At 47.5% G+C, this 12,631-nt stretch overlaps 1 protein-coding gene across 1 annotated transcript in view; it reads right to left on the bottom strand.

Annotated features, from left to right (window-relative positions):
• Window positions 1-3,416: 3,416 nt before the first annotated feature.
• GFRA3 (GDNF family receptor alpha 3) overlaps window positions 3,417-12,631 on the bottom strand; it is a 23,835-nt gene continuing 14,620 nt past the window's right edge. The window contains exons 3-8 of the mRNA XM_017500940.2: window positions 10,992-11,084; window positions 9,345-9,657; window positions 5,419-5,522; window positions 5,123-5,257; window positions 4,642-4,730; window positions 3,417-4,105 (exon numbers count right to left, since the gene is read on the bottom strand). Of these exons, the coding sequence (XP_017356429.1) occupies window positions 4,016-4,105; window positions 4,642-4,730; window positions 5,123-5,257; window positions 5,419-5,522; window positions 9,345-9,657; window positions 10,992-11,084 (824 nt within the window). The 3' untranslated portion in view covers window positions 3,417-4,015. The remainder of the gene's footprint in view (window positions 4,106-4,641; window positions 4,731-5,122; window positions 5,258-5,418; window positions 5,523-9,344; window positions 9,658-10,991; window positions 11,085-12,631) is intronic.

The raw sequence follows: 12,631 nt of genomic DNA, 5'->3' as shown, positions 1-12,631 counted from the left end.
AAAAAAAAAAAAAAAAAAAAAAAAAGTTTGTTGAATGAATGAATGAATGAATGAATGGGTGAATTGGGAGATAGTTGATTAGGAGATAGTCTGCTGCATCCCAATCATGGAGAAACCTGTAATTTAGCCCTCTCCATTTACCACTACTGCCAGAAGCCCTAACCACCTTGTTGACCAGAAGCTAGTCTAATGACATTAACCATCCCAGACAGCCATGACACCATTAAAAGCTTCAGTCCAGCCACTGCACACCAATTCAGGACCTTGGCTCTGGGCCCTGGGCTGGGAGAGTTGTCTGGTTGTTTACCAGAAATTTGGACCTTCTTCAGAGAAAAGCATACATGACCTATTAGTCTAATTCAAGTACTTAGCAAGAAATGACTGTACCATTCATACCCCTAGCCCCAGGTTAATGGAGCCAGGGCAAATAGAGAGGCCTTGACTGCTCAGAGATCTTCCTGGGAGGGGAAGAAGGAAGAAGGAAGGCCAACTCAGTGTCCCACTGGAGTTTTCAGGGAGGCAGCCTGGCTCAGCATTTCCTGGGGCTGGGTAGGCCACAGGCATACAAGAATGTATAGAGAGAGACTGATTCCATCCACCACTCTGGCAGCTTTGTGTACATCCTACACACGGTCACCTCCCTCACTGCCTTAAACTTGGCTCAGAAAAGAATGGGAAGACAATCAAATATCTATCAACACAGAACTGATTAAATAAACTGTGCATGTATGAATATGCTTTCAAATAAATTCATGTCATGTAGCTGATAAATAGAATGCTACAGCTCAACTCTACTCATGGGTGCTGAATGATGTCTGTGACTTGCACTTTGCTTTCCAGTGTGTGACCCCGCTTATGAACATTACACATACCCATAGATTCTCAAGGTCACAGATATGCAGGGAATGGTCAGGACATTTGAGAATGGGATTTTAAAGATTTTGCTTTTTTCTTTAGAATTGTCTGTAATGTCCAAATTCTCTAAAAAAAAAAAAAAAAAAGAAAAACACCGGTCGGGCGCGGTGGCTCAAGCCTGTAATCCCAGCACTTTGGGAGGCCGAGGCGGGTGGATCACGAGGTCAAGAGATGGAGACCATCCTGGTCAATATGGTGAAACCCCGTCTCTACTAAAACTACAAAAAATTAGCTGGGCATGGTGGCGCATGCTTGTAGTCCCAGCTACTCAGGAGGCTGAGGCAGGAGAATTGCTTGAACCCAGGAGGCGGAGGTTGCGGTGAGCCGAGATCGTGCCATTGCACTCCAGCCTGGGTAACAAGAGCGAAACTCCGACTCAAAAAAAAAAAAAAAAAACACATACTGTGTGCTAGCCACAATGCTTTTACATGGATTCATGGATTATCTCACTTCTCACAAAGTGGGTGCCATGGTTTTTCATGTTACAGATATGGATAGTGAGGCCCAGTGAGGTTAAGCCCAAGGTTACATACATAATAGCTTGTGACTAACAACTAACAAACTCAAACGTTGCTGGAGGATTAAATGAATTAATGCATGTATTTGCACACAGTTAGTGCACAGTAGTACTTGGCACACAGTAGGGACTCCATAAATGAGGATTATCATAATTAGGGCTGGGTGCAGCAGCTCATACCTGCAATCCCAGCACTTTGGGGAGGCCGAGGTGGGTGAATCACCCTGAGGTCAGGAGTTTGAGACCAGCCTGGCCAACATGATGAAACCCTGTCTCCACTAAAAACAAAAAATTAGCCTGCTGTGGTGGCATGAGCCTGTAATCCCAGCTACTTGGGAGGCTGAGGCAGGAGAATTGCTTGAACCTAGGAGACAGAGGCTGAAGTGAGCCAAGATGATGCCACTATACTCCAGCCTGGGTGACAGAGTGAGATTCTGTCTCAAAAAAAAAAAAGGATTATCATAATTATTATATATCACTTGTCACACTGCACTGCTCTTATGGACTGTTGTCTGCTTCCCTGCTCTGGTGTTAAAGGTTTGAAAATAGGATCTGAGGGTCATTTTACTTCGGAATCTCTTGCATACAAAATAGTGTCTTCAGAGTCAGCACTCATCAGATGCTTATTGAGTGAGTGAATAAATTAATAGACAAATGTCCAGAGCTCTATAAATAGATTCTTCCAACTATTACACTTTGCATGGGTGAGTGTGTCCTTATCCCAAAAGGATCACAAATTCCCTGAGGTCAAGAACAATCTTGGGCCAGGTGCAGTGGCTCACGCCTGTAATCCTAACACTTTGGGAGGCCAAGGTGGTCAGATCACGAGGTCAAGAGTTCGAGACCAGCCTGACCAACATGGTGAAACCCCATCTCTACTAAAAATTAAAAAATCAGGCCAGGCGCGGTGGCTCATGCCTGTAATCCCAGCACTTTGGGAGGCCCAGGTGGCCGGATCACGAGTTCAGGAGTTCAAGACCAGCCTCACCAACATGGCGAAACTTTGTCTCTATTTTTTTTTTTAATTAAAAAAAAAAATACTTCTGCTAAGGTAGATTGGAGCAAAAAGAAAAAAAATACAAAAGATAGCTGAACGTGGTGGCGCATGCCTGTAATCCCAGCCACTTGGGAGGCTGGGGCAGGAGAATCGCTTGAACCCAGGAGGCAGAGGTTGTAGTGAGCCGAGATCGCACCACTGCACTCCAGCCTGGGCGACAAAGCAAGACTCCATCTGAAAGAAAAAAAAAAGAACAACCTCTGCACCAGGTGTGGTAGTTTATGCCTGTAATCCCAGCACTTTGGGAGGCTGAGGCGGGCAGATTACCTGAAGTCAGGAGTTCAAGACCAGCCTGGCCAACATGGTGAAACTGAAACCCTGTCTTCACTAAAAAATGCAAAAATTAGCCAGGCGTGGTGGTAGGCACCTGTAACCCCATCTCTACTAAAAATATACAAATTAGCCAGGTTTGGTGGTATATGCCTGTAATCCCAGCTACTCAGGAGGCTGAGGCAGGAGAATTGCTTGAACCCAGGAGGCAGAGGTTGCAGTGAGCCAAGACTGCACCACTGAACTCCAGACTGGGCAACAGATCGAGACTCCATCTCAAAAAAAAAAAAAAAAAGAACCAATCTCTCTTTTCCTCTGGCCCCCATTATGATCTAGAGCAGCCCAATAACCCAAGCCCGTGTTCAGTAAATGGTGTGGTTGACTAAAGGTCACCATCTCAGCTGCTGTGGCAGATCCCAGGCAATATCTGACAAACGGCCGGAGCTGGGACAAATCCTAGGTCCACGGTCTCACATAAGCTACTTTTTCTTCCAACTCCATTTCAAGAACACAGAGAGGCTAAGAGACATGCCTGAAGTCATATAGCTGTTGGTGGTAGCGTTGCTGTATCTCCTCATCACCTGGCCTGTGCTTTTTGTCTGTAACACTGTAGTTCTATAGAAATTCAAAATTTGAGAAAATGGAAAAAGAGCAAAGTCTGAAGTCAAAGGTTTAATCATGATCCAAGAGGCCAGAGGGACTTTAGGACAATAATAGGAATAAAGCAAGGCCCATAGGCTCCAGTTCCTGATGCCCAGATGTTCTGCAGGATCTGGGGACACAGCAGTGCAAGCAGCAGGTTCCCATCCTCCACTCAGAGGAGGAGAAGAAGGGGCAGAAGTCTTGCTCCAGCCTTTCTCACAGTGGAGAATGCCTTTCTAGGCTGCCTCAGAACACCCAGTCCTGCCTACCCTAACCCTAACCTGGAATGCAATAGAGAATGGCTAACTTATTGGATTCTGGTGATCCTGGTAGTCAAGGGGAGGGGCTCAGAAAGGGACTTGGTGGAGCTGGTCACCACCAGAAGATTGGCTAAACTGTGGTCACCAAGGAAGGGCAGCATGAATCAGAAGTGGAGATGGGTGGACGGAATGAGGACCCAGGCCAGTAAGGATCTGGAGGTCATAACCCGTAGCTTCTCCTGTACCCTCATCTGTGCACTACACCTCCTTCCTGCTGCTGTCGTTTCCTCACCCCTGTGGGCTGCAAGTCCATCTGGGTGTGGTGGAGGGGAAGAAGGCCCTGGGGATGTCCAGCTACCATAAGCTCAGGAGCAGAATCAAGGGAAGCGTGCAGGAGAAAAGAGAGGGCATCCAGGACTGTGGCCTCAGAGCAGGGTTTTTATTCTGTGGAAAAAATGGAATAGAATTAGCTCAGGGGATCTTATTTAGCCCCTTCACTTCCTTCTGCCTCAGTCAAGAGGTACTCCCTGTCTCCTGAGGTACCCGTAAGAAGTCTCTAGTGTTCATGGCAACGAGGAGATCAGTCCCCCGCCCCCATCCCTTTGTCTGCCTGGTTTCGGTTTTCCCCAGTTGGCCCACTAAAGGTCTGAGGGGTGTGGCTGGGTGTGGTGGCTCATGCCTCTAATCCCAGCACTTTGGGAGGCTGAGGAGGGAGGATCACGAGGTCAGGAGATCAAGACCATTTGGTCATGGCGAAACCCCATCTCTACTGAAATACAAAAAATTAGCCAGGTGTAATGGCATGCACCTGTAGTCCCAGCTACTCGGGAGGCTGAGGCAGGGGAATTGCCTGAACCTGGGAGACAGAGGCTGCAGTGAGCAGAGATCTTACCACTGCACTCCAGCCTGGCAACAGAGCAAGACTCCATCTCAAAAAAAAAAAAAAAAAGATCTGAGGGGTGTAACAGAGGAGGCCCTACCTGGTGTGTCACCACAGCAAAGGTAGAGTCTGTCCAGTCCTGAGAGAAGAGTTGGCTGTGAAAACGCATCTTAGCTGCAATTGCCTCTGCTGAAGAGAGAAGAGAAGGCTCATTGGAAGGGCATGGGAGCAGGAGATTTCTCAGGCTCCCAAGGGAGCAAAGGGAATGCCACAGGGACCCTGGCCTATAGGGGAGAAAGTAGGAGGGAGGTGGAAGTGGGATACTCTCTCATTCTGCTTGCTTGTTTCTTGATCTGGAGATGTTCCTGGGTTCCAGACAGGTTGAACAGGCAGCATTGGGGGTTTCTCACAGAGTGGGAGACAGAAGAAAGGCCCAGGCTACAGAGATGAATGCCTATGCTGGGAGCTGCTCTGTCTGGTGGAGATGGATGGAACCAGCCTGGGCCAGAGTTGACCCTTTTTCTTCCCTTGAGTCTAGCTGACTCAACCCCGGGGCCTGAGAGCAAGTTCAGCATACTCACTGAGGCAGGGGTTGTGGGAGAAGAACCCTTCCAGCTGTTCACACTCCTCCTGCAGGTTGCCACTGCCTCGGCAGGTGCAGCTTAAGGCAACACTGCTGTTGACATTGCTGACAAAGTTGGGGGTCATGGCAGTCCCTGTGGAGTGAAGAGGAAAAGGGTAGTCAGGGCCTAGGCTAACCCGAACTGTAGCTCCCACCTTCTTCCACCCATCTCAGGATCACATCCTTTATCTTCAGAGCATTCTTGTCCTCAGGCCTAGCCAACACGGGGCTCCCTACACATGCCCCCAGCCTCACCAATCAGCCCCAGGTATGCACGGAGACATCTGGACTGTTCTGTTGCACAAGTTCCTAGGATGTCCATGGGATGGCAGTGAGTCTGGAAATCCACCAGGCGTGATCTGGAAGAAGGGAAATTTCTACTTTATTTTTTTTTTTTTTGAGATGGAGTCTTGCTGTCTTTCGCCCAAGCTGGAGTGGAATAGCTCAATCTTAGCTCACTGCAACCTCTACCTCCTGGGTTCAAGTGATTCTCCTGCCTCAGCCTCCCAAGTAGCTGAGACTACAGACGTGTGCCACCAAACCCAGCTAATTTTGTATTTTTAGTAAAGACAGGATTTCATCATGTTGGCCAGGCTACTCTCAAACTCCCGACCTCAGGTGATCCACTCACCTCAGCCTCCCAAAGTGCTGTGTTACAGGTGTGAGCCACCGTACCTGGCCAGAAAAATTTCACGAGACATCCTTGAGGGTCCAGCCTGCAGCCTTTTCCCTCACCACCCCCTTAGCTTGGCAGGCCCATTCTTGTGCCAAATCCTCCTCCGCCTTGGCCCAGGGCCTCTTCCTTTGTGAAGTGTGCCCCTGTCACAATCAAATGTACCATTTCTCAGACCCCACACCATTTCACTCTGAGTTCAGTCTCCATAATCCCTACTTATGTGATCTCAGATAGCTTCTTTAACCTCAGTTTCCTCAACTATCAAATAGAGATGACAGCAGCAAAACCTCATGGATTTTTGTGAGGATGAAGTAAGAGAATGCATATGCCCATAATGCCAGCTACTTGGGAGGCTGAGGTAGGAGAATCACTTGAGCTCAGGAGTTTGAGACTGCCCTGGGCAACACAGCAAGACTCCATCTCAAGAAAGAAGAAAGGGAAGGGAAGGGAAAAAGAGAAGGGAAGGGAAAAGGGGAAGAAGGAAAGGGAAAAGGGGAAGAAGGGAAGGGAAAAGGGGAAAAAGGGAAGGGAAGGGAAAAAGGGAAGAGAAGGAAAAAGGAAGGGAAGGGAAAAAGGAAGAGAAGAAGAGAAGGGAAGAAGGGAAGGGAAGAAGAGAGGGAAAGGGAAGGGAAAAAGGAAAGGGAAGGGAAAGGAAAGAGGGAAGGGAAGGAAAAAAGGAAAGGAAAGGAGAGAGGGAGGGAAAGAAAGAGAGAGAAAAAGAGAAAAAAGAGAAAGAAAGAGAAGGAATGAAGGAAGGAAGGGAGGGAGGAAAGAAGGAAGGAAAAGAAAAGAATCTACCTTATTAGGGATCTTGTAAAGTTTAGATGAGTTAATACATGTTAAGTACTTAAAACAGTAACCAGCCCATAGTAAGTACTCAGTAAATATCAGTATTATGATTATAAAGAGCCCTGAGTATGAGATAGTTTACAGACGAGGAAAACGGTAGTCTCAGAGGTTAAGTAACTTGCCCAAGGTTACAAAAAAACTCAGTAGGAGAACGAAGTTGCAAACCAAGGTTATTGTCAACAAATGTCACTTGAATGAATGATAACTTCAATTTTGTGAGTGTTTTGTCCTGAGAAGACACAGAAAAGCCAGATCAGAATTTCAAATTTCCTGGAGAAAATATTTATCAAATATATCAAATACCTTACAAATCTTCCATGTCCTTTGATCTGGCAACAGCACTAGTAGCAGTATATGTAAGTAGTAATTATGTTTGTGGACAAAGATTAAAGAATAAGAGGCCAGGCACGGTGGCTCAGGCCTGTAATCACAGCACTTTGGGAGGTCAAGGTGGGCAGATCACGAAATCAAGAGATCACGACATCGTGGCCAACATAGTGAAACCCCATCTCTACTAAAAATACAAAAAAAAATTAGCCGAGTGTCACCACACAGGTGCATACCTGTAGTCTCAGCTACTCGGGAGGCTGAGGCAGGAGAATCACTTGAACCTGGGAGACAAATGTTGCACTGAACCGAGATTGTGCCACTGCACTCCAGCCTGCTGACAGAGTGAGACTCTGTCTCAAAAAAAAAAAAAGAATAAGAGTTGACCAAGCATGGCATCTCATGCCTATAATCCTAGCACTTTGGGAGGCCAAAGTGGGCTGATCACTTGCGCTCAGGAGTTCAACACTGGCCTGGCCAACATGGCAAAACCCCATCTCTACTAAAAACATAAAAATTAGCCAGGCATTGTGGCATGCACTTATAGTCCCAGCTACTCAGGAGGCTGAGGCAGGAGAATGGCTTGAACCCAGTAGATGGAGGTTGCAGTGAGCTGATATTGCCCATCAGCCTAGGTGACAGAGCAAGATTCTGTCTCAAAAAAATAGAAAGAAAGAAAAAGAAAAACCAACCTGGCTGGGCGCAGTGGCTCACACCTGTAATCCCAGCACTTTGGGAGGCCGAGGTGGGTGGATCACTTGAGGCCAGGAGTTCAAGACCAGCCTGGCCAACACAGCAAAACCCCATCTCTACTAAAAATACAAAAAAAAATTAGCTGGACATGGTGGGCGCCTGTAATCCTAGTTACTTGGGAGGCTGAGGCAGGAGAATCCCTTGAACCCAAGAGGCAGGGGCTGCAGTGAGCCAAGATGATACCACTGCACCCCAGCCTGGGCAGCAGAGCAAGACTCTGTCTCAAAAAAACAAAAAACAAAAAAACCCCTAAATATCCAGCGATTGAGGAATTGTTAAATAAAATGTGGGGTATCCATACATGGAATATAATTCAGGCATTTAAAAATCAAGTTCTTGGCCAGGTGTGCTAGTTCACACCTGTAATCCCACCAGTTTGGGAGGCTGAGGCAGGAGGATCACAAAGTCAGGAGTTGGACACCAGCCTGGCCAACATAGTGAAACCCCACCTCTACTAAAAATACAAAAGTTAGTCAGACCTGGTGGCACGTGCCTATGGTCCCAGCTACTCAGGAGGCTGAGGCAGGAGAATCGCTTGAACCCGGGAAACAGAGGCTGCAATGAGCCAAGAACGGACCACTGCACTCCAGCCTGGGCAACAGAGAGTGTCTGTCTCAAAAAGAAAAAGTTCTTTTAGGACAGTAAGTGAAAAAATAAGCAATACCATTTATTGAGTACTTACTCTATACCAGTACTCCACACCACTCTATGTAAATTGTGTAATTTAACTCTCACCAGAGTCCCATGAGGTCTTCATTATTATCCCAGTATTTACAGGGTACTAAATGGAACCTTAGGTTAAGTGATGTGCTCAAGATCACAAAGACCCAGAATTTAAATTCACATCTGTCTGACTTCAGAGACTGTCTTTTTTTTTTTTTTTTTTTTTTTTTAGACTGGAGTCTCGCTCTGTCACCCAGCTGCTGGAGTGCAGTGGTGCAATCTAGGCTCACTGCAACCTCCAGCTCCCAGGTTCAAGAGATTCCCCTGCCTCAGCCTCCCGAGTAGCTGGGACTACAGGCACTCGCCACCAATCCCGGCTAATTTTTGTGTTTTAAGTAGAGGCGGAGTTTCACCACGTTGGCCAGGTTGGTCTGGATCTCCTGACCTCAAATGATCCACCCACCTCAGCCTACCAAAGAGCTGGGATTCCAGGCATAAGCCACTGTGTCTTACCACACTCCTCCACAGAAAAATGCTTATGAGATTTGTGCTATAAGAGAAAAAAAGCAAGATACACATATGTTCCCAGAATGTCTACTTTTGTTATCGGGATAGAAAAATGACTGAAAGGAAGTGCTCCCCAAAGTATAGTAGATTATTTTCAGGTGACAGCATTTTGAATACTTTTCTAAAATACATTTTTATATTTCCTGAGGTTTTACAGCAAAGAAAAAAATATATATTCTTTTTGAGAAAAGAGTTTCACAAAATATCCAAGGTAGCTACTTGGTGAAGCAGCCAGTGGGTCCCACCGTTCCCTGGGAGGTCAAGACCCTGCTCAGCACAGGGACATGGCCAGGAAGGAGGGGCGTGTGCCACATCCCTGCCCACCCTGCCCTGCCAAACCCCACACCTGCACAGGGGGTCGGAGAAGCAGAGGCGCCGCAGCTCCAGACAGTTGGGGGCCGCTGGTGGCAGCGCGCAGCTGGGGGCGATGGTGTTGCGCCGGCGCTCCCCGCAGCCCCGGTCGGTAGGGGCACAGGGGCACAGCAGCAGGCCCTGCGCCTGGGGCTCGGCGGCCTTCTCGAAGAAGGTGAGCAGCTGCTTGAGGCAGACGTGGCGCTGGCAGCGGGGCCCAGAACACGCCTCGCCGTAGGCCTTGCGCAGTCGGTCACACTTGTCATTGAGAGTACACAGCATGGCGAACTTGAGGCAGAGGTCTGAGTCTGCGGGGTGGCAAGGGGAAAGGGCATGAAGTCACTCGGCTGGGCCCTCTGATGCCTGCAGCCCAGGCTTCATAAGAACCCCAGAAAACCCCTGATTCGACAAGGAAGGTAGTGGATCCAGGAGGAAAAGAAGGCCCTTCCTGAATATAGCCACTCCTAATCCAGGGCTTCCCCTCTCCTCTGTCTGAAGCCTTCCCTATCCTACTCCTTATCTTGACTAGGTAAAATAATAATCATCATCATGATCATCTATATGCATCGAACCCATTTACCTAGAATTCAAGCAGCCAGAAAGCTCAAATAACCATAGCTCTTTCCTCAATGCTATGCAGTCAGATCTAATGGTAGAAATCATAACCTAGAGTACCTGCGACATTCTATTTTTTTGTTTTTTCTCCTCCATCTCCGCCCAAACATTCTAAAGCACTTTTAGAACTGGCCAAAACAGAGGCAACTAAACTCTATTTTAGGTTTCTGGTTTGGATTTGGCTTGGCCTGCACCTATCCTGACCCATTTTAATGTCACCTGCCCATCTTTTATTTATTGATTCATGTATACATACTCTGTTCCCCATATTCTGAATCTTGGGAAATTATGGTGATATTCCTATTAACAGAATATTCCAACAGCCACAGTAATCAAGTAACTGTAACAGGTTATTTGCTGATCTTGTCACTAAGAGTGTTTCATGCATGAATCCCTATGCCTTTTTCTCAAAATTCTAATTCAAATGATAAAATACTGACTATACAGCAAAGCTCACATCTTTCTCAAAAAGAGAGTGCATGTGTGTATGTTTTTCCTCAATTAACTCATAGCCTCACTTTCCTGAAAAACATCCATCACAGTTCTTGCCAGACTGATGGCTCCCCACCCTGAGTCACCCTGTGCAGAGTCACTCTCTTTTTCCTGCCCAATACCTCGCCCATCCCATTAGAATGGTTGAAAACAAGCAATTTCCTAGTCTTCAGGGACAAAGAGACTACTTTCCTAGCTGCCTTGAATGCAAGTAAATACTCCATTTCAGGACATTTTTTCTTGGGGCTGATGCCACTCCCACCACACCCTTTGTAGGGGCCCACCTTGTGGAAACAGGGAGCCCTAATGGGCTCTCTTCAAATGCCTCCCTAATAACTGCTGTCCTTTGATGACTCCTATGAGACCAGACCACGCCCCATGGCTCACACTTTCAGCCTGACACAGTCTTCCTTAGTCACCTGGTAGGCTAGAAGCTTTCCCCTTATAAGCCCCCCAACTTGTGTCCCTCCCCAGCCACCCTTCCTTCAGAGTCCCACCGCAGCCTCCCGTTCCCAAGTCTAGTTGCCCTACAGACCTGGTTTGAGCATGTTCAGTTTGCTGAGATTCATTTTCCAGGGTTTGCTGGTCACTGTGTCTTCATAGGGAGAGACATCCAGCTGATAGTTACCTAGAGACAAGGTGGGGAGCACCAGAATGCTGAGGACCAGGTGGGGTAGGCTGGAGGGGCTGAAGCTGCTGGCTCAGACCTTAAAGCCCTGTGGAGAAAAGGAAAAGCACAGCCTCTTCCTAACCAGCTGCAAGCTGTGCAGAGACAAGAAAAATGTGGGGTCATAACATATAGGCTGGGCTCCACCAATGAACTATAATAATAATAACGGCTACCATTTGTTGAGCATACTGTGTGTCGAGCACCATGGTATAAGCGAGGTAGACAAATATGCTGAGCACCATTGCACTTATACCATGGTGCTCGGCGCACAGTGTGGGGAGGCAAGAGGAATCATGGAGAAGCCACAGAGGAAGTTCTGAAAGAAAAGTGATTAGGATGAGAAGCAGAAAACAGAGAACAAGGAGTGTGGTAAACTGTATTATTTTTTCCAATTATTTGCTTCCCGCTCCATGGGAGGATTATTCTTCCCCACCTGTTGCCATGTAACTTTCACACCCCCTGTGAGAGGCATACACTTCCTCACCCCACTGATGGCAGGCTTGGCCATGTGACTTGTTCTGGCCTGCGGATTGTGAGCTGAAGTGATGTAAATCACATCTGAGCAGAAGCTTTAAGAATCCTCAAATGGTTCTGCTGCTACTCTTTCTCCTCTACCAGCCTGGATCTTCCGGTGAAGAAGACAAGTAGAACAGAGACAAAGCCAACCCATAGAATCCTGCAGCAGATGTGTAACATGAGCAAGAAATACATTTTTTGTTGTTGAAAGCCAGAGATTTGGAAATTGGATGTTACAAAGCACAACCTAGCAAATTCTTATTATAAGCGCAATGGGGGGCCAGGCGTGGTGGCTCGTGCTTATAATCCTAGCACTTTGGAAGGCTGAGGCGGGCAGATCACCTGAGGTCAGGAGTTTGAGACTAGCCTGGCCAACATGGTGAAATCCCGTCTCTACTAAAAATACAAAAATTAGCTGGGTGTGGTGGTGCATGCCTGTAATCCCAGCTACCCAGGAGGCCGAGGTGGGAGAATCCCTTGAACCCAGGAGGTGGAGGCTGCAGTGAGCCAAGACTATGCCACTCCAGCCTGGATGACAGAATGAGACTCTGTCTCAAAAAAAAAAAAAAAAAACGTGACTGGGGCTGGGCATGGTGACTCACACCACCTGTAATCTCAGTACTTTGGGAGGCTGAGGCAGCAATATTCCTTGAGCCCAGGAGCTTGAGACCAACCTAGGCAACACAGCGGGACTTCATCTCTAAAAAAAATTTTTTTAATTAGCTGGGTGTGGTGGCACACATCTGTAGTCCCAGCTACTCAGAAGCTGAGGTGGGAGGATTACTTGAGCTCAGAAGGCTGAGGCTGCAGTGAGCTATGATTGTGCCACTGTACTCCAGCCTGGGTGACAAGTGAGATTCCAATTAAAAAAAGTAAAAATAGGCCGGGCACGGTGGCTCAAGCCTATAATCCCAGCACTTTGGGAGGCCGAGGTGGGTGGATCACGAGGTCAAGAGATCGAGACCATCCTGGTCAACATGGTGAAACCC

This window comes from Cebus imitator, unplaced genomic scaffold (genome assembly GCF_001604975.1).
Source record: "Cebus imitator isolate Cc_AM_T3 unplaced genomic scaffold, Cebus_imitator-1.0 Scaffold274, whole genome shotgun sequence".
Classification (NCBI taxonomy): Eukaryota; Metazoa; Chordata; class Mammalia; order Primates; family Cebidae; genus Cebus; species Cebus imitator.
Note: the sequence above shows the minus strand (reverse complement) of the source record. Positions and strands in the feature narration are given on the sequence as shown.